This window comes from Galeopterus variegatus, unplaced genomic scaffold (genome assembly GCF_000696425.1).
Source record: "Galeopterus variegatus unplaced genomic scaffold, G_variegatus-3.0.2 Scaffold203, whole genome shotgun sequence".
Lineage (NCBI taxonomy): Eukaryota > Metazoa > Chordata > Mammalia > Dermoptera > Cynocephalidae > Galeopterus > Galeopterus variegatus.
In genome coordinates, this window is record NW_007726314.1 from 405,440 (window position 1) to 432,885 (window position 27,446).

General features: G+C 43.2%; 1 protein-coding gene across 2 annotated transcripts; it reads right to left on the bottom strand.

Annotated features, from left to right (window-relative positions):
- Nucleotides 1-218: 218 nt before the first annotated feature.
- Nucleotides 219-26,175, bottom strand: SLC25A20 (solute carrier family 25 (carnitine/acylcarnitine translocase), member 20). 2 transcript variants are annotated; one of them, XM_008565759.1, is made up of 9 exons: nt 25,877-26,175; nt 21,261-21,353; nt 15,169-15,296; nt 14,378-14,468; nt 3,475-3,592; nt 2,685-2,757; nt 2,210-2,319; nt 1,593-1,717; nt 219-1,049 (listed from the first exon to the last, which is right to left on the bottom strand). In XM_008565759.1, the coding sequence occupies exons 1-9, from the start codon at nt 25,979-25,981 to the stop codon at nt 987-989; spliced, it is 906 nt and encodes a 301-aa protein (XP_008563981.1). In that variant the 5' UTR covers nt 25,982-26,175; the 3' UTR covers nt 219-986. The 2 variants fall into 2 exon arrangements, with proteins under 2 accessions (XP_008563981.1, XP_008563982.1); XM_008565760.1 differs by having other exon boundaries at nt 221-1,049; nt 25,904-26,066.
- Between the last annotated feature and the right edge of the window lie 1,271 nt (nt 26,176-27,446).

Consider the following 27,446-nt stretch of genomic DNA (forward strand, 5'->3'; position numbering starts at 1 on the left):
CTGAAGGCTATGTAAATAGTTACCAATCAAGTCACCCACCCCACCTACCCTCCCCCAAACAGCTGGGGCTGGGCCAGACAAAACTTCCTCCTCCTTCTCCTGCTAGAGCCCCTGCATAAGCCTGCCAGAGAAGAATACAGGATCCCTGACAGCCTCTCCAAAGGCCACAGGCTGTCTGCTGAAATGTCCCAGAATCAAAAGAGAGAAAGAAAACACAATGCAAAAATAGAAACAACATTTATTGTTTCTTGTTAAAATAAGGCGCTCTCATGAGAAAAGAAAGGCAAAAAGGGCCTTCCTACACTCTGGTCTTTCTCATGCCAGCAGGCTGGGACTGTCCTCACTGTGTAGGAGGGAAGGTTATCCACCTACTCCTGAGAAATTAGGCTACTCTAGTTTTATTTTTGATTACTTGCACGTGTGAAAAAAAATCAAAATCCAATAGTTAACAGGCTATCTGTTCCTAGGCATATATGCTCAGTCCAGTTCGACTGACTGACAGATGTGGGCCTCAAGTCCACATTCCCATGGGCAGCCCAGGATTAGATGGCACCCTGGAAATCAGGTAGGTTTTCCTGGCTAGGGAATGAAGAAGACTCTAGCCCCTTGGTAGCTGGTTGAAAACATGCAGAGTGCATCCAGTGAGAGGCTGATATTACCTCTTTAGCAAGGAATATTTTGGGTATAGTAGGGCCAGCAGTCAACTGGTAGGTAGCACTCTGGCCACAGGTGATGTCTTGTCTAGAAGCTACTTATTTAATCTTCAAATCCTCTTGAGATCCCTTACATTGACAAGAGTGAATTCAAATTTCAAAATGGCATACCAAATCATACAAGGTAGAGGATGTCATAAAGGCAATGGTCTCATTAAGTTCATGCACAGAGCTCTGATCCCACCATTCCCCTCCCCTCACCCTTTAGGACTGCCTTGTCCTGCCCACTGCTCCTCCTCGGTGACAGCTTTCAGCATCCAGGAGCCTTCAGCCTCACAAGTTGGGGGTGGCCCAATTAAGGAACTTCATGGCAACTTCAAAGCCAAGGAAACAGGCCTGAGAAAGGTTTGGGAGGAAGAGAAAAGCCAGCAGGAGCATGACTATTCAAAGACCGACCCCAGTACCATGCTTGGCTGGTCCTGTCAGGACCAGAACCCCCCCACCCCAACCCTACTCCCAACCCAGGTCAAGGAAGCAAGCCCTACTCTCATTCCTAAGAGGAAAAAAAAAAAAAGCATGTCCTGCAAATGCCCACTTCTGATGGCCAGATTAAGAAATCAAAGCCCCTCACCTCAGAGAACTCCAAAGGCTAATCCACCTGACAGCTTCAGGAGAGGGAGCAAATAAGGAGGCTCAGCTGAGAGTAGGGTTTTAGGATAAGTGAGTACCCAATCCAATCCCAGGAGCAAGCAAAAGTCAGCCTCCAAAGGCTAATCCACCTGACAGCTTCAGGAGAGGGAGCAAATAAGGAGGCTCAGCTGAGGGTAGGGTTTTAGGATAAGTGAGTACCCAATCCAATCCCAGGAGCAAGCAAAAGTCAGCCAACTGCACCCTGCTCTGAGCCCTGAATGGAAAGCATGACCCCTGCCAGCTACTCACCGCATTAGCTGGGAAGGCTCGGATCATCACTGCATTGAACCCTTTGTACAAGGAAGTGACTCCTTCATCACGGATCAGCTCCCTCAGCACATCTCTGAAACCATTAGGGTATTTCCCAGGAGGTGCTGTGGGGCAGAACCCAATTTTTAAGGCCTCAGGAAGCTTCCTGACCAGACCATGGCAATACACATGGGGATAATTTAGTATTTAAGTCTTTCTGCAGAGTCAGGGCTAACACCAGGGAGAGGACACCCTGCACGTCTTCTGGGACGAGTCCATACACAATACAGTTCACTTTAGGACAAACGCACAAATGTCTGGATTACTGGTGCCAAGACAGTGGAAAAGAGAGATGAAGAACGAAGCTGCCCTGCTGTTCATGTCAGGGAGGGAAGTGGCTTTGTCTTCTTATCTCACTTATTTTGTGTTTAGGCTGACATGAAAATGAATCTAGGGTTTCTAGAGCACAAATGACTGTAAGGGGGAATGTTGGTCAGACAGAGGCTGGGTGCTGCCGTGAAGAGTGAGTATCCCTAGGACCTTAAGAGCTTTGTGTCCCAGGGGTAGCCAGTGCTGGAACCCACTCCATCTCCATTCATCCACTACCCTCTACTCACCAGTCTGGAAGCGGGACTTGAGCACATCTGGGGGGATAGCCACAGCCCAGTTGAAGATCCCTGCAATGCCCCCAGCCACCAGGATCCGAGGCACACTGAGCTCACTGACCCTGCAGAACACCAACCACAGCTCTAGTCACACAAAGGCTATAGGAGTGGCATTCAGACAATCCCACCTGTGGCAGACAGGGCAGTTATAGAAAGGGAAAACTAGCTAGACAGAGGAGGTCCAAGGCCATGTCTCCCAAGACATGGCAGCTGCCACTCCTTGAAGGAGGTTAAATGCATCTGTTCCAAACACTTGCTCCACTGGGTGAGGCACAGAGTAAGAGGTGTTAGTGGGAACTCAACAACCATGAGAGGAAAGTGAACATGTAGTCAGGAATAAGTCCCACTTCTGCTTTCAGACCAACTCACAGGACAGGGCAAACCACGACTGGGGAAAGTGGCTTCTAAGTTCTTCTGTTCTCCTTACCTCTTTCCCTCTGGAGTGAAAATATTTTTCAGCCACTCATATGTCATAAAATACATCCCACTGGCTGGAACATCTGTCAGTGGCAAGAAGGGTGAATTAAAGTATATAAAAATCCCTACAGACTTCCTGAACTTAGAAGAGCTAAGCTTGGCACTAGACCCTTCAAGGTTTCTGGAGAGGTTCCTCAGCAGTCACATCCTATTTGCAATAATCACTTTGCAGCTATCAGATGCTACTCTGGGCCAAGCACTAGTATGAATAAGTACAAACACATATGACATCATTTCATCTTTAAAGTCCCCTCTGAATGATCAACACTGACATGCCCACTCCAAGTAGTTATAACTACAGCTAGTGCATCTGGCCTTCTTCCAAGCTGCCATCTCAGGACAAGAGTGGGACTGTCTTTGCCTCTCCTATTGCCACCCCAGCAGGAAATGCCTCTCAAAACCAGGGAGATCCCCCCGTCCCTAAGTCACTCTTTCTTTCCACTCATCCATCCAGCCATTATTACTATCTACTTGCCACTTCCCTCCAACTACCACTATTATGACTTCCACCACCCCCGAAGACACATAGGAAGAAGGATGGAAGGTCCCCCCAGCCTCATCTGTGTCCATGCCAGCTGGGGTGAGGCTGCCTAAAACCCAGGACAAAAATTGCCATCTTGTCAGAGCTGAGGCATGTATGGTGCCAAGGCTAATCTGGTGATCCAGGTAAGATCCTCTGTGGCAGATCTACTTCAAGTGACCTCCCCAGGTGATCTCACGTGGAGGGCCTCAAAGGTTACCTCGCATGAGGGTGAGCACAGTCCCTTTATAGATGCCTCGGATCCCAGACTCCTGGTACAGCTTCTTTGCACAGTCCATGGCACCAGTGTACTTGGATTCCCCTGAAGAAGCCTGAATCTGGGAGCAGGGGAGGGTCATCAAGTCAGAAACAGCAACATCAAAGTCAAAAGACCCAGCAGGTTACAGGAGACTACAAGTGAGCATGAAAGTGGTCATTATGCACTAGACTAATGAAAAGAATTGACTGTCTAATTGGTAAGTATTTGGAATGTGTGATATTGAGGAAGACACTATGAAATAAAGCTAGGTGAAAATATCACAAATTATACACACACACTGACTACAAATTAAATCAATAGAAAAGTTGGAAAGCAAGTTGAGGAAATCTCCCAAATACAAGAGCATTCCCAATAAAGCTACCTGGAAGGTCTGGAAAAGAAGAGATAAATATTTTAGTCATTCATTTATTCCTTCAACAAATATCCATTGAGCACCAACTCTATTCCAAGCCTAACTGGTCATGAAGCTTGGTTAGAAAAAGGTGAACAGGAAATTGCATTCAGAGCTCTAAATGCCTGGACAGAGGTCCTGCATAGAGCCAGAGGACGACCAGAGACAGGCCCCCACCCCACCCCTGGGGCTCCAGGACCTAAGAGCCAGGAGATTGAGGACAGGCAGAGGTAATCCCAGGAAATATCTGAGAAAAGGCGCTCCATGCAGGATCCACAGCAAGTGCAGAGCCAAGATGAATCAGAACACACAGGGCATCAACCAAAGAGTGATTAAAGCTGGGAAGAGAGTTCAGGTTTAACAGTTCCAAGGAGAAACACTTAAAAAATAAATGTAGTATAAAAGCCAAATAACTTTCTCATATACCAGGATTAACCAGTTGAAAAATAATGGGAAAGGATCCCATTTGAAATAGCAATATTCGGATCCCCAGCTGCCAAACATAAATAAATAAATAGCAATAAAATATATGCTCATCAAGCAATAGGCTTTGCATACATAAAACTCTAAAACATCTCCGAGGAATGTAAAAAAAGAAGTGAACAGAAAGAGAGTCATAATTCTGGTTGGGAAAAGTTTTCAATTAGAAAAACACCAATTTTTTCTAAAAATAATAAATTTAAGATAATGTCAATCAAGTATCAATAGTTTTTTAAATAACTTCCCGAAATGATCCAGGTGCATGTGAACCCGGTATGTCTGAGGAACAACAGAAATGCCCATGTGACCATAGGATGGTGGAGTTGACTCACACTGACGTACAGGGCCACAGGGGATTGGGCTTGGAAATGACATATTGACAGAATCCTCTCACTGTTATGTACAGTAAAGACTGTAAGCATGGAAATAAGTAAGGAGGCCCTCACACCCATCCAGGACAGCAATGAAGGTGACCTGAAGCAATGTGACTGCAATGGAGGTGATAAGAAGGGTCAGATTTAGGATATTTTGAAAGCCAACTTAGCTGTTCAACAGATGGGATCTGTACAATGAGAGAAAGAGGAGAATCTCAGAGGACTCCTGGGTTTTAAGCCTGAATAACTAGAAGGACGATATTGCCACCAACTGATCTGGAGAAGGTTGTGTGTGGAGAAGGTGTTAGGGAAGACCAGGAGTTCAGTTTTGCACATGGTACCTTTGAAGTGACTATTAGCATCCAAGTACAAATGCTGGATAAACTAGTGTAGAGTTCAAGAAAAGTCTGAGTTGAAAATATAAATTTGAAAGTCATCAGCATATAAATGGTATCTAAAAGTCATGAGACAAGATGAAAACATCAAGGAAATGAATACAACAAGACTGAGCCTTGTACACATGAACATTAAAAGATCAAGAAGATGGGCCGGCCCGGTGGCGCACTGCTACAGTGCGCCGCTTGGGAGTGCAGCGGCGCTCCCGCAGAGGGTTCGGATTCCACATACAGACCGGCCGCTCACTGGCTGAGCGAGGTGCGGGCGCAACACCGAGGGTTGCGATCCCGTTGCCGGTCCGGTACGGGCGCGACACTGAGGGTTGCGATCCGTTGCCGGTCACGAAAAAAGACAAAAAAAGGAAAAAAAAAAAAGATCAAGAAGATGATGATGGGGGGCTGGCCAGTTAGTTCAGCTCAGTTGTTTAGAGCACAGCCTTATAACACCAAGGCCATGGGTTCAGATCCCTGTACCAGCCAGTAAGCAAAAAAAAAAAAAAAGATGATGAATTAATAAAGGAGATGGAGAAGGAGCAGCCAAGTAGATAGGAGGAAAATCAAGAGAGAGGCCTTAAGTGAAGATACTCTTCAAGGAAGAGGGATGGGGGAGGATGACCAGTTTCCTGATGGAACAAGAAAGATGAGGACCAAGAACTGACCATTGGACTTAAGTGTAAAAGTCACTAGTGACCTTAACAAAACCATTTTTGTTGGAGTTGTGAGGCAAAAGCCAGACTGGAGTGGGTATAACAATTAGAGAAGAGGAACTGGAGACAGCGAGAAAAAAAAATTTTTTTTTTTCAAAGAGTTTGATATGAGGAGCAAAGTCATGAAGAACAGAAATTGATGTGGGAAATAGAGTAGAGAGAAGTCTGTATTTTTAAGGTGAAAAATACAAGCATGTCCATGCTTTTATTGCTGATGAGAATGATTCAGTGGAGAGCAAAAACTAACGCTGAAGGAGAGAGAAAAGAATTACTGAAATGATGTCTGTGGCTGAGCAAGAGAGGATGGGATCCAGTTTATAAATAGGCAACCTGGGGTCAAGCAGGACAGCTGTGGATGCAGCAGAAGGTAGGTAGGTAGAGACGGTAGAAGGCATCTGGTAAAATCCTCTTCTGATGGTTTCAGTTTTCTCAGTGAAGTAAGAAGCCAGGCCATCCACTGACAGAATGGGGGTTTGAGTGGAGAAGTATGAAGTGGTCACCAAGAAAAGTAGGAAAGTACAAAAGAAGAGTATACATAGGTGAATGTCTGATCTAGAAGTCAAAAAGGACTTCAGGCATAAATAAAACATAAGAAACAATAAGAGAAAAGAGTGATAAACAAGGCTACCAAATGCAAATATTCCCTAGGTCAAAATCAATATACCAGGGCCAGCCCACGGCTCACTCGGGAGAGTGTGGTGCTGATAACACCAAGGCCACGGGTTTGGATCCCTATATAGGGATGGCCGGTTAGCTCACTTCGGAGAGCGTGGTGCTGACAACACCAAGTCAAGGGTTAAGGTCCCCTTACTGGTCATCTTTTAAAAAAAAAAAATCAATATACAGACTTCTGCCTCTAGGAAGATAGAGCAGATATACAAGGGTACTTCAAAAAGTTCATGGAAAAATAGAATTAAAAAATAATACAAATATTTCCATGAACTTTTTGAAGACCCCCTCATACTTCTTCCTATTCCTCCTATTAAGTACAAAAAAAAAAAAAAAATCCTCTGGACATTATTATTTTACTTTTTTGGCAGCTGGCCAGTAAGGGAATCCAAACCCTTGACCTTGGTTATACTACACTCTAACCAACTGAGCTTGGACATTATTCTTAAAACAAATATAAGATGACTCTGGGTAGTGCGAGTGGGTGGGAATCTGGAGGTGGGATCTGCTGCTCACCAAATAAATTTTTTTTAAAAAGAAAACAATAACACTGAAAGTTTGAGGAGAAGAAGGCAAACCAGCTAAGAACCTTGGGACTTCAGGAATGACCTGGTGATGAGTTCTCTGGGTTTTCTTTTTGCCTCATATATCTCAGACATGGATCTGAAGAAGCTAGCAACCCAGAAACACCAACAGGCACAGACCAAAAAGAAATACCAACAGGCACAGACCAAAAAGAATCCCCAACAAAAGCTGGTATTCTCTACACAAAGGACTAGGAAAGGGACAGCCTAGAAAAATGGAAAACTTTTAGACACTAAGCACTCTACTTCAGCCAAACACCAGAGAAAAAATGGTGACCCCTCCACCATCCACACCAGCAAAGACTTAAGTGGGGAGCCTTGACTTCCACCCTCATGAGGTTGTAATGAAGCACCCAACATGCTGCCAGGGTGGAGTCAGAGAAGGCTAAGTAGGGAACTAGGGCTTTCATCCCCCAGTAACCACACCCTTCTGCCCTGTGGTGTCAGTGGAGACACTGGAACTCCCATGCTCATCCAGCCGTAAAAAGGAGTGCCCCAACCTAAGGAGTCATCACAGGCTGAATGGGGAACCTAGACTTCTACCTCCACCTAGCAGTGATAACGCTGCTTCTTCCCTTCCCTTCTGGAAAAATGTCAGAGAAAGCCAGCTAAAACAGAAAGTTTAAATAAGATTCAGAGTTTCATCATAATACATAAACATCCAGGTCTCAATTGAAAAATCACTTGCCACACTCAAAACCAAGAAGATCTCAAACTGAAAGAAAAAAGACAAGCAACAGATGCAAACACCAAGACGTCAGTGATGTTAGAATTATCTGACAAAGATTTTAAGGCAGCATGATAAAAATTCTTTAATGAGCAATTATGGACATACTTGAAACACAAAAAATAGAAAACCACAGGTAAGAAATAGATAGTCTCAGCAGAGAAATAAAAGATATAAGGAAGAATCAAATAAATATTTTAGAATTGAAAAATATAAACAAAATAAAAAGTTCACTGAATGGTTTACTCAAAAGCAGACTAGAGGAAAGAGAGGGGGAAAATCAGTGAAATGGAAGATAGAACAATGGAAATTAGTCCATCGGAACAACAGAGGGAAAACAGACTGAAATGAAATTAATAGAACCTCAAGGACCTGTGGGATTATTAAAAAAACCCTAATATTTCTGACCTCAGAGTCTCAGAAGAAGAGGAGAAAAGAGGGCAGGGACTGAAAAAGAACTCAAAGAAATAATTGCTGAAAAATTCCCAAATTTGGGAAAATATAAACCTATAGGTTCAAGAAGCTGAGAAATTTGGATCCCCATACTGGCTAGCCACCAAAGGGAGGGGAAAAAAATAATAGCAGCAGCTAAGAAAACACCAAACAGAATAAACCTAAAGAAGTCTATGCTAAGACACATCTCAATTGAACTTCTGGAAACTAAAAACAAAGAAAAACTCTTAGGAACAGCCAGAAAAAAAAAAAAAAAAAACCCCACCACCTTACTTATAGGAGAAAAACAACGCAAATGACAGCACAAACAAGGGAGGGCAGAAGTGGCACAGTATTTTTCAAGTGGAGAAAGAAAAGAATTGTCAACCAGAATCCTATGTCCAGTGAAAATATCCTTCAGGAATAAAGGAGAAGTCAGGCATTCTCACATGAAGGAAAACTAAAAGAATCTGTCACCAGCAGATCTACCCCCAAAAGAATAGCTAAAAGAAGTTTCTGTACATAAAGAAATCGATAAAAGAAAGAACCTTGGAATATTGGGAAGTAAAAAAGAATATGGTAAACAAAAATATGGGATATTATAGAATGATAAAAGGGAAAATAATACATAGCAATTCTAAATGTGTACGTACCAAACAAAAAAGTTTAAAACTATGTAAAGCAAAACTGATATAACGGAAAGGAGAAACAGACAAACCCACAATTATAGTTGGAGATTTCAAACCCCTCTATCAATGACTGGTAGAACAATGAGCCAGAAAATAGAAAAGATGAAAGAGCTCAACACCACCATCAAACAGCAGAATCTAACTGGCATTTATAGAACACTCCACCAAACAACAGCAAAATACACATTCTTTTCAACTGCCCATGGAACATATACCAAGATGGACCATATCCAGGACCATAAAACAAACTTCAACTAATTTAAAAGAATTTAAATCATACAGACTATGTTCTCTAACCATAATGGAATCAAAATTGTAATCAATAGTCTCTAAACACTTGGAAACTAGACAACACTCTTCTAAACCCATGGGCCAAAGAGAAAGTCTCAAAATAAAAAACATGTTGAACTGACTGAAAATGAAAATAAAATACATCAAAATTTGAGGTACACAGCTAAAGTAGTGCTGAGAGGAAAATGTATAGAACTGACTGCCTATATTAGAAAAGAGATACTGGCAAGCTGCCAAAAAAAGAAGAAAGAAAAGGAAAAAAAAAAAAAAGCCTCAAATCAATAATCTAAGCTCTCACCTCAAAAACCTAGAAAAAGAAAACCAAGACAAACCCAAAAAAGAAGGAAGGAAATGAAAAAGAGAAGATCAAAGCCAATAAAATTGGAAACAGAAAAACAATAGAAAAAATTAATGAAACAAGGAGCTGTTTCTTTGAAAAGATAATAAAATTGACAAACCCCTAGTGAGACTGACAAAAAAAAGAGAAATGTCACAAATAATCAATAGCAGGAATAAAACAGGAGATATCACTGCAGACCCTGCAGACATCAAAAGGATAACAAGGGAAGACTACAAATAACTCTACACACACAAATTTGACAACTAAGATAAAAAACAAAAAACATAAACTACCACAACTCATCCAATACGAAATAAATTATTTGAATCACCCTATAACTATTAAGAAAACTGAATTCATAATTTAAAAACTCTTCCACCCAAAATCTCCAAGCCTAGACAGTTTCACTGGAGAATTCTACCAAATGTTTAAAGAAGAATTAACACCAATTCTACACAATATCTCTCAGAAAATAGAAAAGGAGGGAACATTTCTCAATTCATTTTATACCAAAACCAGACAAAGACAGTATAGAGAAAAAAAAGGGACTAAAATCCCTCATGAATATAGATGCAAAAATCCTTAACAAAATATAAGCAAATAATTCCTCTACTAGTCAGCCACACACACACAAAAAAAAGTAATAAAAAAAATGAGCAAATAGAATTTAGCATATATATAAAGAATTATACACCATGACCAAGTTGTGGGGTTTAGTCAAGCAATGAATGCAAAGCTGATTCAATAATTGAAAATCAATCAATGTAATCTACCATATTAACAGGTTAAAGAAGATAAATCACGTGATCATATCAATTGATGTAGAAAAAGCATTTGACAAAAGTCATTCATAATAAAATTCTCAGAAAAATAGGAACGGGGGCTGACTGGTTAGCTCAATTGGTTAGAGTGTGGTGACACCAAGGTCCAGGGTTCGATCCCTATACCAGCCAGCTGCCAAAAAATAAAAAGAGAACCAAGGAAAATAGGAATAGAGAGTGCTGGGGATTGAATGTCCCCCCCAAACTCATTGAAGCTTAAATTGTGTCCCCCACAGGTATTGGAAACTTGGCCCCCACTATGACAGTGTTGAGGGGGTGGGAAATTCTATTATGGTAATTGAAAGGTGGGGCCTTATGAGGTGATTAAGTTGATGGTTTAATGGTGGTGGTGGGCATAGTTCTGAGGGCTTTAAAAGGAGCAGGCAAGGGCCGAGCCCGTGGCGCACTCGGGAGAGTGCGGTGCTGGGAGAGCAGCAGCACTTTGGATCCTATATAGGGATGACCGGTGCGCTCACGGCGCTCACTGGCTGAGCGTGGTGCAGCCAGTCTCAAAAAGGACAAAAAAAAAAAAAAGGAGCAGGCAAGAAGAGCTAGCTCTCTTTCCCTACTCTGCCATTTTCTGCCATATGAGACCCCTGCATTGCTGTAAAGCCACCACTGAAGAAGACCTTCACCAAACGTGTTCCCTGGACTTTGGACTTCCCAGCATCTGAAATTGTAAGCAATAAATTTCATTTTCTCACAAAGTACCCAGTTCCAAGTATTTTGTTATAAGCAACAGAAATGGATTAATACAGAAGGTAACTTTCTTGACTTGATAAACAACATCTACAAAAAATATTACAACTAATATTACATTTAACAGTTAAAGAGTAAATACTTCCCCATAATATCAGGAACAAGGCAAAGATGTCTACTCTTAGCACTGTTATTCAACACAGTACTGGAAGTTCTTGCCAGTAAAATAACAAAATAAAAAGGCAAATAGATCAGATATGAAGAAATAAAACTGTCACTATTTGAAAATGATATCATTGTCTATATAAGAAATCCCAAGAAATCTAAAAAAAAAAGAGGGGTGACCAGTTAGCTCAGTTGGTTAGAGTACAGCCTTATAACCCCAAGGTCACAGGTTCAGATCCCTACACATGCCAGCTGCCAAAAATAAATAAATAAATATATAGAAAAATCATAGAAATAATAAGGGAGTTCAGGAACATTGCAGGATACAAGATAAACATAAAAAAAATCAATTGTATTTCCATAAACTAGCAATGAACATGTTAACAACCAAATTAAAATTACAATATCATTTATAATACCATTTTACAAGGCAAAGAAAAACCCACTTGGTTAGAAATATAGGAAAACACATACAGGGCTTATATGCTGGAAACTACATAATGCTGATGAAAGAAATAAAAGTTCTAAATATACAAAGAGACATACTATGTCCATGGATTGAAAGACTCAAAATAATAAAAGTGTCAATTCTGCCCAAATTGATCTATACAATTAACATAATTTTTATCAAAATTCAAAATCTCAGCAAAATTTTTCTGAATTTTCTAAATTATCCTAAAATTTATATGGAAAGACAAAGGAATTAGAATAGCTAGGACTTTTTTTTTTTTTTTTCTTAAAAAGACAGAATCAGGGCTGGCCCGGTGGCGCACTCAGTAGAGTGCGGCGCTTCCCGCCGAGGGTTCGGATCCCATATAGAGACCGGTCAGCTCACTGGTTTAGCGCGGTGCAGGCGCGACACCGAGGGTTGCGATCCCGTTGCCAGTCGCGGTACGGGAGCGACACTGAGGGTTGCGATCCCATTACCGGTCACGAAAAAAGACAAAAAGGAAAAAAAAAAAGACAGAATCAAGTAGGAGAAATCAGTCTACTTATTATATGCCACAGTAATCAAGACTGTTTGGTACGGGTGGAAGGATAAAAACATAAATCAATGGAATAGAATAGAGAACCCATAAATAGAACCACATAAATATGCTCAATTGATTTTGAACAGGTGCGAACACAATTCAACGGAAGAAAGATAGTCTTTTCAACAAATGGTAGTGGTACAAAAGGACATTACAGGCAAAAGAAAAAAGAAATAGAACTCTGACCTAATTCTCATACATTATACAAAAATTAACTCAAAGTGGGGTCACTGACTTAAATGTAAAACATAAAACTATAAATAAAGGGGCCGGCCTGGTGGCGCACTGCTACAGTGAGCCGCTTGGGAAGCACGGCGGCGCTCCCGCCAAGGGTTCGGATCCCACATACAGACCGGCCGCTCACTGGCTGAGCGAGGAGTGGGGGCAACACCAAGGGTTGCGATCCCGTAGCGGGTCCCGGTCCAGTACGGGCGCAACACTGAGGGTTGCGATCCGTTGCCGGTCACGAAAAAAAAAAAAAAAAAAAAACTATAAATAAAACATGTAGAAAAAAACATAGGAGAAAATCTTCAGGATCTTAGACTTAACACCCACAGCCCAATCCATAAAAGGAAACTTAATAAATTGGACTTCATGAAAATTAAAAATATTTGCTCTGCAAAAGACCCTATTAATAAGAGGAAAAGACAAGTTACAGACTGGGAAAAAACATTTACAAACCACATATCTGACAAAAACTAGTATCTAGAATATATAAGGGATTCTCAAAACTCATCAATAAAAAAAAATTCAGTGAGAAAATAGATTAATCACATGAACAGACATTTCAACAAAGAGAATATATGGATGGCAAATAAGCACATGAAAAAGTGTTCAACATCTTTAGCTATTAGGGAAATACAAATTAAAACAACAAGGTATCGGGCCAACCCCGTGGTGCACTCGGGAGAGTGCTGCGCTGGGAATAGCGACACTCCCGCCGCGGATTCGGATCCTATATAGGATTCGGATCCTATATAGGGATGGCCGGTGCGCTCACTGGCTGAGTGCTGTGTGGGCGACGCGCTCACTGGCTGAGTGCTGTGTGGGCGACACCAAACCAAGGGTTGCGATCCCTTTACTGGTCACGAAAAAGACAAAAAAAAAAAAAGGTATCACTACACACCTATCAGAATTACTAAAATATAAAAAAATAGAGAACAGCAAATGTTTTTGAGGATGCATGCAGAGAAACTAGATCACTAATATGTTGCTGGGAGGGTAAAATGGTATAGCCACTCTGGAAAATAGTTGGGTAGCTCCTTTAAACACTAAACATGCTTCCAGACAAATTCAATATATTAAAAAACGACAACAATAACAAAAAACTAAAGATGCAACTCCGTACAACCCAGTAATAGCACTCCTGGGCATTTATCCCAGAGAAATGAAGATTTATTTTCTCACAAAAATCTCTGCATACAAATGTTTATAGCATCTTTATTCATAATAGCCCCAAACTAGAAACAACACAGATGTCCTTCAGTGTATGAATGGCTAAACTGTGATACATCCGTACCGTGATTACTACTCAACAATACAAATGGATGAACTATTCATACATAACAACAATCTGAATGAATCTCTAGAAAAGTATGCTGATTTAAAAAAGCCAATCTGAAAAATTTACAAAGTGTATGATTTCAATTATATAACATTCTTTAAATCACAAAATTATAGAAACTGAGTACACTTCAAGGGCACTGAGCCGTTGGGCAATTGATAGAGACACAGGACATCTTGGGCCAGGAGGAGCCTCCCTTTTACCTCTGATGAGACATGACTCACCTTTCAGAGTTCCTGAAGTGGCTGCTAATAAGGGTGGCTAGGTCTAGGCTGACGCATCACAGATGTGACATTTTGGTTGGTTTTTTACACTGTCCTGGTTCTTGATTCTACTACGATTGCTTCCAAGTTCCTGAGAACCTTGAAACTGTTTTGCACACCTGACATGTATCCATTATAAAGGGTGAAAGGACATAAACATGCACACAAAATTGTACACTGAATGGAAAAAACTACTGCCATTCCCCAGATCACAATCTTACCTGTAACAAGCACTTGATGCGTTCTCCAGGGGCCATGATTCCTGTGGTGAATACACCAGATAACATTCCAGCTGCAAACAGTTGAGGGTAGCTGCATTGAAAACAAAAAACAATAGCAAGCCCTTGTGACTAACCACTGAGGACAGAGGCAATCCCAGCAAAGAGGATGGTTTTGTAAGAAAAAATAAGTACTTGGACTGAGAAGCCCAGCCACAAATAAATCAGATTTCACACAAAAGTCAAGTTCTAGGTATAACTACTTTATAAATTCTGCTACAATTCTGATTCAGCTGTGTCTTTATGCCCAAATCCAACTTCTTACAATTTATTAAAAGGAAACACATCAACTTATTTCACTTTAACAGTAAAATCAATATATTTATAATCATATTTTAATCCTGTTGTAAAAATGAAGTAAAACAGAAGTTGGAATCTTCTCTTCTGTCAACCAGATGATGAAAAACAAGGCTGCTGCTGTCGTTACTGCAGCACCAGGTATTGCTCACAACATTTTACACACATTTTAGCATTCAGACCTCCCAACAGCCCCATGGGGTTGGTATTACTAATCTCCCCAGTAACTGATACTACTTCATAGAAGAAATTATGACAACCTCGTAAGGGGGCAGGGGAGGGCCTTTTTTTCCTTCTCATTCACAGGGCAAAGGAAGCTCAGGTGGAAGTCCCAGGAGTCAGCCTTGGGGGCTCAGGGGACAGCCAGCCATTGCCTGTCTGCCACATCATGTCATGTCACATCACCAAGATCTCCAGGCCTGTAAGTAAGTACTCACGTGAGCACATCCTCTGGGCATTTCTGTTGTAGTTTCTTCCCCAAACCAAACCCAAAGAAGCACACAGCGAACATGGGGGTGACCCCGATGATAGGAGTGGTCATGCCCCGGTATAGCCCTGTGACGCCCTGCAAGGAATCACAGAAGCAGAAGCTGTTTACAGACACTACCACCTTTACACCACTGAAACAGGGAAGCAATGTGTCCTCTAACCTGTGGCTTCCATCACCTCTTCTCCAAGCAAGGAGAGCTTTTAAAAGGAAGAAACCCCCCACATTTATCAGAAGTAATTGTCCTCCTACGCACTGCTGGAGAAACTGGAAACAGTTTTCATTCTGGAAAGCAATCTTGCAACATGCTTTTACCCAGAAATTATCTATCTAGAAATTTATTCCAAGAAAATATTCAGAGATATAAAAGAAATACATCAGGCATTTATAAGGTAACAAAATTTTGGAACAAACCTAAAAGCTGCCAAATAGGAGATAAATTATGGGAAACCCATCAATGGACTATCACACAGCCATGAAATCACATTGTAACATGAGAAGGAACTGGCCAGATAGCTCACACAAAGCATGGTGCTGATAAAACCGAAGAAAAGAGTTTGGATCCCCATACTGGACAGCCACAAAAAAAAGAAGAGAAAGCAGACTACAAAACAGGATTACCATATGATCTGACTTCCTTGGGGTGAGATTACAGGTGACTAAGAAATTGTTATGTTTTCCAGGTATTAAGATGTGATTTTGAAAAACAAAATAGGAAAAAAAAGAAAAAAGATATGATTTTGTTTTTGTTTTTTGTTTTTGGCAGCTGACCAGTACAGGGATCAAACCCTGAACCTTGGTGTTATCACCACCATGCTCTAATCAACTCAGCTAACTGGCCAGACTCTTTGATATAATTATTAATCCAACCCAGGGGAAACAAAAAGTTGCACAAGGAATGAAGTGCACATCATAATACATTACTTTATTGAGAGAAAAAATATATATAAAGCTATAATCATGAAAATAGTGAATTGGATTAAACCACACAAAGAGGCAGGCAGAAAGAGGGATAAGGAGTGTTAAGAATTAAAATAATTACCACAAAGAGTGAGCTAAAACACATAAAAAATGTATAAAATATAGTAGTAAGCGTGTTATGTAGACAGGTAGAAACTACATAAACTGAAAGAGCTGAAAGCAGTTGCCTCTAGAGAATGAGGGAAGGAGATAAAGATCACTCCATGACTTTGTTATAAGCCTTTCAGTAACAAACAGACTTGATCCGTTTCCTACCTGGGCCATTTCACCCCTCCTTAGGCAACCTGGTGGTCCCCCACTCCTGGGAGGTCACCATATTGATGCCAAACTTAGTGCAGACATCTGATCAACATAGCACACTACAGTCAAGAATTCCTGGGCTCAAGTGATCCCCCAGCCTCAGCCTCCTGAGTAGCTGAGACTACAGGTGCATGCCACCACGCCTGGCTTTTCAGTAAGAGTGCCTGTATCACTTTAATACAAAATAATAAATACTTTTAAAAACAAATACATAACGTAGAAGAAATTTACCAAAAAATTTAGAAATTAAAAAAACACAAAAAAATGTTAAAGTTGCTCCTTGAGAGAGCAGCAGGAGAATCAGGGTGGGGCCGCACACTGGGAGGGCTCCACAGACCCAGACTGGAGAACATGCGTCACTGAAGACCCTGGGCATCCACATCTTCTTCCAGAACCAAAAGGGCACAACTGTACCTATCAGCCCTTTGCCTGGATCCTGCAAAGGCCTAACACTGCCATAGGCTATAGGTGGATTCCCTAAGGACAAAGTGCAGAGGCAGTAAATATGAAGAGGACAGAGATCTGAGGAGGATCTACAAAAGCAGCACAAGACAAATTGCTCTCGAAGCCCCTCCCACAGATCCCCATGTGGGTTGAGAAGGATGACCAGGTCCTGAGGGGACAAGCCCATGACTCCTGACAACTCACCTAGTCTTCCTTTCCCTATAATGGCCCACCCAGCTCCATGCAGCACAATGTAGACACTAGTTGCCTGGCAGTTCCAGAAAGCAGAGAGCTCAGTCTGGTACAGCAAGAATCAGGGATATGCACAAACATGAACTAAGGAAGCCTATTCAACTCAGCAACGAATTGGGTTTGTACAAGTCATTCTCACCAGGCAGGCCCCTAGCACCCAGAACACTGACCAGCCCCTAGACAGGTGTTTAATAATATTTGTGGGGGGCTAGCCAGTTAGCTCAGTTGGTTATAGCATGATATTATACACCAAGGTCAAGGATTCAGATCCCTGTACCAGCCAGCTACCAAAAATCAAACAAAAAACAAAAAAAAATTTGCTGACCAAGAGGCACATAAACCTGCCTCCCTTCCATAAGGGCAGAGGATTCTGAGCAGACCTGAAGCCTATAGCCTTCATCAAACACTCATCAGACTCCACCCTGGGTATCAGAGATGTAAGAAGGAGGGCCTTAAAGAAGAAAGGGCAACACCACCTCACTCGTGGGGGGTTGGGTGGGCTCCACCACAAGATCTTGGGCTGGCAGGTTAGCTCAGTTGGTTAGAGCCTGGTGGTGTTAACACAAAGGTCCAGGGTTCGATCCCTATACAGGCCAGCCTCCGAAAATAAAAGAAAACAAAAAAAGATCTTCCTCCCACACCTGAGTTCTACAGGAACCCTGGGTTTGACTTCTCCAAGGATGAGTCCATCACTAACCAGCACCCTCTTTTTATCGAAGTGACACCTACTTCTCAGTTTCTGTATATTTAATAAAGCCCATATATTTAATAGAATTTTTTCATACGAGAATTAAGTTTTAGGAAGCAAAGGAAAAAAAAGTTCTCAACAAGGTATTTTTACATATGTGCTAATGAAGTGAGTAATAAATATTTAATGTTTTTTTTATTTTTATTTATTTATTTATTTTTCCTTTTTGTGTTTTTTCGTGTCCGGCAACGGACCGCAACCCTCAGTGTCACGCCTGTACCGGACCGGGACCGGCAACGGGATTGCAACCCTCGGTGTTGCCCCCGCGCCTCGCTCAGCCAGTGAGCGGGAACCGGTCTGTATGTGGGATCCGAACCCTCAGCGGGAGCGCCGCCGCACTCCCAAGCGGCGCACTGTAGCAGTGCGCCACCTGGCCGGCCCAAATGCTTTTTTTAAAATATCATATTTGGGGCCAGCCCGTGGCTCACTTGGGAGAGTGTGGTGCTGACAACACTAAGGCCATGGGTTCGGATCCCTGTACAGGAATGGACACTTAGCTCACTTGGGACAGTGTGGTACTGACAATACCAAGTCAAGGGTTACAATCCCCTTACTGGTCATCTTTTTTTAAAAATAAAATAAAATAAAATAAAATAAAATAAAATAAAATAAAATATCACATTTGGTTTCTGGTCAAGACGGCGGAATAGATAGTCCCCAGCGTCACTCTCTCCCACAAATCAACCAATTTACAACTATTAAAAAGCAACAACAGCCAAGCTTGGGCTGCTAGAGCTCAGAGGAAGAGGAGGCAAGACCTGCGGAGTGCATGCAGGCAGACGAAGCCACGATGAGAGACAGAAAGGACTGCTCCCACCATTTTGAGTCCTGCCCGCTTCAAGGCTGGAGCTGGTAAGCACATGGAGCAAGAGCTGGCAAAAGCTGCAGCTGTGCCCTTCATATGAAGTTGCTTGGAGGTGGCACAGGAGAAGAGAGTGGCCCCCAGGCCAGCAAGACCAGTAACAGGGTTCCATGGACCCACATAGGAGTGAGGAGCCACAGACAACAAAAAAAAGAGACTCAGAAACCAGTGAGTCCACAAGGGACCGGTGCACAGCCTGTCCCATAGGAAGTATTTGGAGTGCAGACAGTAGGGGAGACAGGCCCACTGGGGGAACAATGGGGCACAGCATGGACAGCTGATCTGCCCTCCAATCAGCACAGGACAACTCAGTGGAGACTGGTCAGGAATATAGAACTGCAGGGATACAGTTTGCTGAAAAGACTCAGGCCCAGACCAGAGTTTCCACACAACCAGGATGTACCACACCTCACAAGACCTGGAAGTATATACAAGGTAAACAATTAAAACCTGAGCTGCACAAAAAGCCTTCCCCAGGGAATCAGCAGCAGTCAGGCAATTTAGCTTAGCTCATCTACAGGGCTCAAGTGCTGGTCCCCATAGGAAGTTCCTCCATTTTAGAAGTAAGCAAAGGACAGCAAATTAACTCCAATGCAGAGTTTAAGTGGTGGGAATAGCAAATAATCCAACACAGAACTGAAAGGAAAAACAAAATACCCATAGATCAGAGACAAAGTTTGATATTAACTAGTAAAGGTCTAACACCACCAAAGAACACCTATAAAACTTAGAAGGACCACAAACGCCCCTGGGTTCCCAAGCCAGGGAGCGGGGAGGACCCAGGGTCTCAGCCATACCGCCCCCTGCCCCCCGACATCTGCAACGAGCCCAGCAACAACCACCAAGTCACTGCAGAAAATGCCCAAGGCTCCTAAGTCAGGGCAGTGGAGGGCCAAGAGCCTCAGCCACACTCCCCTGACATCCATGACCGGCCCAGTGACAACCACTGAGCCACCCGGAAGCACTCTGGGCTCCTGAGCCAGGGTGATGGGGGTCCAAAGGCTTCAACCACACCCCCATACTTCTGCATTCAGTCCAGCAACAACTGAGACACTGCTAAAAGCCCCCTGGTCTCCCCTGCCAGAATGAGGGGGTTGCCACAGGCCTCAATCACACTCCCCTTCCTTCCTCCTTTTCCCACCCTATTCCTTTCTCCCTTCCCTCTCCTCCTTCCCCCAACTGCTCTGCAACAACATCTTATAAAGGCATGGAGCTGGGGAAGTTGAACCCAGGCACAACTAAGCAAGCTGCCTCCACTGCCCCAGGCCCCACCAGGGTCCTGAGGCATGAAGCCAGGGGAAGCTGAACCCAGCTTCAACCAGGTAAAGAACATACTAAAAACACTATTTCCACATGGGTAGCCCACTATAGTCACCGCAATTGCCATGGCAACTGCAAAAGCAGCTAGTCTCTATGCAGCAGTCACAGCCAACATGAAGATGGCATGCCAGACTCTCAACTTCATTGACACAAGGAGAGGCACCAGCAGAGACAAAAAAAAAAAAAAAGAAGAAGAGGTCTTCTCTCTCTACAAAGCACACTACAGATTAATAAAAGAAGCATCTAATTTACGATAGTAGCGGAGGACTTGATCACACCTTTCTCAGGACTGGACAGATCATCTAGGCAACAAACCAACAGAGGAACAGTTAATCTGTCAGATGGAGAGAACAAATCTATGGTTATTTTTATTTTTTTGGTGGCTGTACAGTAAGTGGATCTGAACTCTAGGCCTTGGTGTTACCAACACCATGCTCTTACCAACTGAGCTAAACGGCCAGCCCCTTAATCTATGGAGGGGGAAGATTGTATAAGTAGCAGAATAAATAAGTTTGATTTGTAACAATGAACATGCTAATAATTTTTTAAATATGCACCCATAATAAATAAATAAATAAATAAATAAAAATATGTTTTCACTATAAAAAATTCTGAAAAAATTATATAATCAAATAACTCCAAACCAATTTAATGTCCCTGTATATGGGTTTGGAGACTCTGCTGGCCTCTCTCAGTGATTCTAAGCCTGGCTGACTTTTCCTCCAGACTTTACATATACTTCTAACATGGATCCCTGTCCAACTGATAGGTCAATGTATGCATTTTCTTCCATTTCACTTCTCCAATTATCCCTCATAATTCCCTGTAGTCTAAATCACACCTTCCAAAAGAGAGAACCATTTTTTCAGTTTTGGTTTTGGTTTTATTTGACCTTGGTATTACAGGGCTATGTTCTAACCAACTAAGCTAACCGGCCAACCGAGAGAACCATCTTATTAGCTTCAGTCATCTGTATAAAACAGTAGGTGGAACTATTAAAGACTCCAAAGCAGGAGACAGGAAATTGCAACTGTGGTCAGCAGAACCAGGTAAAGTTACCTTATCACTCTGAGGTGGGGTGGAGAGTGATAAATGTGTTCCTCTGAGTAAGAATGACCAGCAACAGATACCATACCTCTCTAATAAGAGTTTTCCGGAAGCAGTCAGTGGTCCCAGAGTACAGGGGAGGCTGTCCAGGCAAACTTGGTGGCTGTGTCTGCAGTCGGACCTGAAAGCAGAAGTTAAAATAGTGTCATCTCGGGCCGGCCCTGTGGCGCACTCGGGAGGGTGCAGCGCTGGGAGCACAGCATCGCTCTCGCCGCGGGTTCGGATCCTCTATAGGGATGACCGGTGCACTCACTAGCTGAGCACGGTGCAAGCAACACCACACCAAGGGTTGCAATCCCCTTACCGGTCACGAAAAAGACAAAAAAAAAAAATAGTGTCACCTCAAAAAAAAAACGTAGTGTCACTTCCCTTCGGGTTGGCCAGTTAGCTCAGTTGGTTAGAGTGCAGCCTTGTAACACCAACGTCAAGGGTTTGGTTCCCTGTATCAGCCAGCTGCCAACCAGGAAAAAAAAAATAGTATCACTTCCCAGAGTCCAAACTACTTGTCAGCAGCAATGGCCTCACTGCCTGCCAAATGGAAAATAGAAATCTGCACCTGAGTACAAGTGTTAAGCATTCACCTAACCTGCTGAATTCAGACTTCTCTTTCATTTCCTTAGTACTTCATTCCTTTTTATTGGAAAATAATGCCCTGTTATATAAATATACCACATTTCTTATATCCATTCCTCAGCAGACGGACATTTGTGTTTTTTCCACTTTTTGATTATTACTAATACTGCTGCTATAAACACTTGTGTCCATGTTTTCAACTATCTTCGGTACTGTATTGGTCAGGGTTCCTCAGAGAAACATGTATATACAGTGCAGATATCAAGAGATTTATTATAAAGAATTGGCTCATGTAATTATGGAGGCTGAGAAGTTCCAAGATCTGCATTCAGCAAACTTGAGACTCAAGAAGAGCTAATGTTTCTTTTTTTTTTTTTAAGATGACCAGTAAGGGGATCTTAACCCTTGACTTGGTGCTGTCAGCACCAGGCTCTCCCAAGTGAGCTAACTGGCCATCCCTATATAGGGATCCAAACCTGTGGCCTTGGTGTTATCAGCACCACACTCTCCCAAGTGAGCATCCCCTAATGTTTCAAACTGAGATAATGACTCAGTTTGAGTCTGAAGAGAGGAAAAGACTGATGTCCCAATTCAAGCAGTCAGGCAGCAGGAGTTCCCTCTCACAAGAGGGTCAGCCTTTTGTTCTATTCAGGCCTTCAACTGATTGGATGAGGCCCACCCACATTAGGGAGGGCAATCTGACTTATTCAGTCTACCGATTCAAATGTTAATACCCAAAAACACCCTCACAGACACACCTAGAAATAATGTGTGACCAAATATCTGGGTACCCTATGGCCCAGTCAAACTGACACATAAAATTAATCACCACAGGTATTTATCTACAAGTAGAATGTCTGGGTCATATGTTAACTCTGTTTTAACCTTTTAAGGAACTTCCAGACTGTTTTCCAAAGTGGTTTCACCATTTTACATTCCCACCAGCAGTATATGAGTTCCAATTTCTCCACATCCTCATCAACACTTGTTATTTTCTGTCTTTAGATTATAGCCATCGTAGTGGGTGTGAGGTAGTATCTCATTGTGATTCTGATTTGCATTTCCATGATGGATAATGATGCTGAATATTTTTTCATGTGCTTATTGGCCATATATATCTTCTTTGGAGAAATGTCTATTCAGATCCATTGCCCATTTTTTAATTGGATTATTTGTCTTTTTATTATTGAGTTGAAAGTATTCTTTATATATTCTAAATGCCAGCCAACATGTTGACTGCAACCTCATGAGAAACCCTCAGCCAGACCACCCACCTAAGCTGCTCCCAAAATCTGGGCTCACAAAGACTGTAAGAGTTAATCAATGTTTATTGTTGTTTTATATTTATTTTTATTTTTTGGCAGCTGGCCTGTACAGGGATCAGAACCCTTGTCCTTGGTGTTACCAGCAAATGAGCTAATCAGACAGCCTTGTTTATTGGTTTTTGTTTGTTTGTTTTTTGTCCTTTTTGAGACCAGCCGCACCGTGCTCAGCCAGTGAGTGCTGTGAGCACACCGGTCATCCCTATATAGGATCTGAACCCGCGGTGGGAGTGCTGCTGCGCTCCCAGTGCCGCACTCTCCCGAGTGCACCTCGGGCTCGGCCCTATTGTTTTAAGACACTAAGTTTTGGGGTAAGTTGTTATAATGTCATAGATAACGGATATACCCAGTTACTTCTATAGTCTTTTTCCTGGCTGTTTTATCTGCTTCCAAATCCTTCTTAAGGTTGTCATAACACTAACCTTTCCAAAACAGCATTTTCAGCATGTTGTTCTTTTATTCCTTTAGAATCTTTCATTTTTGTATTTGTTAGGGCCTTGCACGCTACACTAAGGACGTCACTCTCTAGGCAACAGAGATGACATGGAAGTCTGAGGGGTTTATGGAACACGACAGTAGAAATGTTCAGAGGCTACTACTGCTTCGTTTATTTATTTTTTATCTTTATTTTTATTTTTTTGGCAGCTGGCCAGTATGGAGATCCGGACCTCTGACCTTGGTGTTAGTATCATGCACTACTGAGTAAGCTAACCAGCCAACACTACTACTGCTTTACACCCAAAATCCCTTATATTGGTTTTCAGATCCTGCATGGTCAGACACAACCTCCCTCAGTTAGTTGAGAGAGAGAGATAATTGGATCAAACTTTTGACTGATACCTTTTTGTGATTTTGTACAAATCTTATACCTGTCTCATCATGAAATCTGCCATCCAAACCAACAAGAATATTAAAGTCCTTCACAGCTGTTCTTATTTTACAACCTGACCCCCACTTGCTAGCCCACTCCCACCTTCACTTCTGCCCTCAATCTGAGTCTGAGTCTCCATACTCCTTCAGTTAGAACTCAGCCAGCCCTTCAATGCATGCCCTAATACCACCTTACATAGAGTCTTACCAAGCTTTAACTCTGAAGTGTTGCTGCTCTTGGCTTGTCAGGACACATGGGCCACAGCTCAGTTGCCCTGGACCTCTGAAAGTGCCTCAAGGTCAGGCTTTGATTAGAGCCCACCCAGATCTCTGAAGCCAAAAGGATAGCAGTCAGCAATTTGCGGTTTTGGGTTTAAGCGAAAAAAAAAAAAAAAAACGCTTTCTAGTTATTGAAGATACCAGTGAGCATTTTCAGTCATTTATACTTCAGTACAGAGGTTATTGGGCTCTTCCTGGGAAAGACAGGATATGGAAGTAGGAGCAACATTTGTATAAGATAGCAAATAAGGCTTTTGTTTTTCTTTAAGGAGAGGCCCCAGATGCTTAGAACTAACAAGATCTCTGCCTACATGGATCAAGAGTAGGAGGAGAGACCAGACAATTGTCCCTTACTAGACAGTGATGCTTGGAAAAGCATCACTGTCTAGGAAGCGCTAACACACACAGTAATTACCATCAACTGAATAAACATCTGATTTCATGTTGCACAATACACTAACCAGTACAACTGCTTTAATGATTGGTCTTGCTACAGAATGACCCCAGTATGAGCTCTACCTCAGGGCAGCTCCTCTATTGGAAGAAAGGCAGCAAAGAACCTGCTGCTCAAGACTGCCAGGAGGAAATGCTCACAAAACTATTTCCCTATGGAGGAAACCAGATCCAACATTCTAACAAGCCCCCACATATAGGCTTCCAATCCTATAAGACTCATGTCTGTTTCTCACAGACCCACCCTGGCTATGACCTGTCAATTTCCTTCAAGTCTGTGTCCAGTATAAGGTTAGAAAACTAGCATGAAGCTTCAAATGCTAGGCCCCAAGGCATGGACTTTTATCTCCAAAAAGGCCTTGCTGAAAGTATTGCAAGGGGAAGAGGTGAGGCATGATGTGAGGAAGACCAGGGAACAAGCCCTGATGACTTTCCTTCCTCCCAGAGCCTCAGTCTGACCATGGCTTCCTCACCTGGGAGTTGTGAGGATCAGTCTGGCCCTGCCCAAAGCTGGTCACCTGCTTTCTTTGGAAGGGACTCAGTCACGGAAGACGTCATTGCTGTCCACAGGGATGCCTCTGTCCAGGAGGCTACGCGGGCTACTATTGGGTGACAGGCTGAAGATGGCCAAGTCCCTCCCTGGGTCGGGAAAAGTGCAAAAGATATGGAGATGGTTCACTCTGGCCCCAGGGGAATATGTCAAATGACATCTCCAGAATAAACGTACCTCTGTCTTTAGTTGTCTTCCTGGGGCGGGCTTTACAGAGGACCTGTAAACCTTGATGATAAGGTTGGGTTGGCTGAAATCAGAGCTTTGGGGAGGCACTTTTTCTTTCCCACCCCAAATAAGGGGCGCAGGATCAGGAGAGACTGCAGGACAGAGACTTTAAATCGCAGCTCCTGATAGGCAGTTAGAGGCTGCTCACTTTATGCCATTTGGCTCTTCGGGGCGCGAGGTACAGTTTCTCCCATCATTCCCCTCCCCCCTTCCCGCTTTCCCCCATCCCTGAAAAAGAGATTCTCTAGACTTCTCACGTAATCTCACAGGGGCCCTACTTCTGTCCGAGGGCCGCGCCTCGCAGGAAACGCTGCTTTCCGCTGCCCGCACCGGCTCCCTCTCCCAACCCCCGCCCCAGCTTCCCCGCACCTTGACCGTGTCCAGAGGGTGCCCTACCAACACCAGGCATATGCCGCCAAAGCCGCCAGCCAGCAGGTTCTTGAGCGGGCTGATAGGCTTCGGCTGGTCTGCCATGTCCGTCTGCCAGTCCGTCTGCCAGTCTGTCAGTTCCCCAGAGGTCCAAGCTCTGCTGCCGCAGCTACAGCTCCAAAACCGCCGACCTTTCACCCACTTTCGGGTGGGCGGGCACGAGCCCGGGGCAGGTTGGGAGGAGGGCCCAATGTGCCCGGCCGGGCTTCCGCCCCAGGGCTGCTTCCGGGCGAGGTCCCGCCTCGGTGGGCGTGGCATGATGACATAACTGGCCGTAAGCCGTAAGGGAGTGAATTGGGAGTGCCCGCCGGTGGATTTACTCCTCCAGGAAGTCTTCCCGGACTTAAATGTTTCCTCCTTAACTCGCATTCACCCATTCACCCCACATGGTCAGTTGCTCCATGCTATGTGCCAGGCGCCCTTCTAGGTGCTGGATGCACAGCCAGTAGCACAGCACACAGGTCCCTGTCCTCGTGGTGCTTACAGATCACAACAAAGATAAATAAATGAAAAGTTCATAGTGTATCAAGTGGTAATAACTGCTATAGAGAAAAATAAACTCAGAGGGTTAGAGAGAATGTGGGTAAGTAATTTGCAATTTTAATTAGTTAAGGGAGGACTGGATTCAAGACCTAAGAAGGTGGGAGAGCAAGCCCTGTCCATGGCGCATAGGGTGAGGGACCTTCCAGGCAGAAGAAAAAAATGCAAAAGCCCTGAGATAGTCTGCCTGGCTTGTTTGAGAAACCACAGGGAGAGGGAGAGGGACAGTAGGAGCTGTGAGGACAGAGAAGTAATGGAAACATATCAAGAGGGTCTTCGGGTGTCACTGTCAGGACATCAACTTCTCCGAAGGAGATGGGAACCATTGCAAGGTTTTGAGCAGGGGAGTGACATAGGCTGACTTTGTTAACAGGATCTACCTCTGACTGCTGAGTGAAAATAGACTGTAGGCAGCAAAATGAAAACAAGGAGGCTTGAGAAGGCTAAATATAATGTCCAGAGATGTTGGTTTGGACCAAGGTACAGCAGAAGAGGTGTTGAGAAGTGGTTGGGGGCTGGCTGGTTAGCTCAATTGGTTAAAGCGCAGTGTTATAACACTGAAGTCAAAGGTTTGTGTCCTCATTCCTGCCAGCCGCACCCCCCCCCCAAAAAAAAAGAGGTTGGATTCTGTATATATTCTAAAAGAAAAATTCAAACGAATTGTTGGTGAATATAAGGCATGTGACAGGAGTTAAAGATGATACTAATGTTTTTGGCCTTAGCAACTAAAGAGGAGGGGTGACCTTTAACTGAGGTGGGGATACTAGGGAGGAGCAGGTTAGGTGAGGGAAAAGGCCAGTTTAGGACCCATTTGAGATTTCTGGTAGGTAGACTTTTCAGTCTAGCAGTCAGAGGAGAAGCCAAGTTTGGCAGTCATCAGCCTAATTAGATCATCAAAGGAATGAATGATTGTTGGGCAAATATAGGAAAATGGTCAGGGCCCCTCAGATGTTCAGAATCTTGCTGAGCA

What these genes read in the sequence shown, in the direction of transcription:
- SLC25A20 (XM_008565759.1), bottom strand. Translation starts at nt 25,981, where the DNA reads ATGGCAGACCAGCCGAAGCCTATCAGCCCGCTCAAGAACCTGCTGGCT. An exon ending in TTCACTCCAGAGGGAAAGAG is followed by an intron (nt 2,320 to 2,684) that starts GTAAGGAGAACA and finishes GGTGTTCTGCAG; the next exon opens with GGTCAGTGAGCTCAGTGTGC. An exon ending in GAGCCTTCCCAGCTAATGCG is followed by an intron (nt 1,050 to 1,592) that starts GTGAGTAGCTGG and finishes AACCTTTCTCAG; the next exon opens with GCCTGTTTCCTTGGCTTTGA.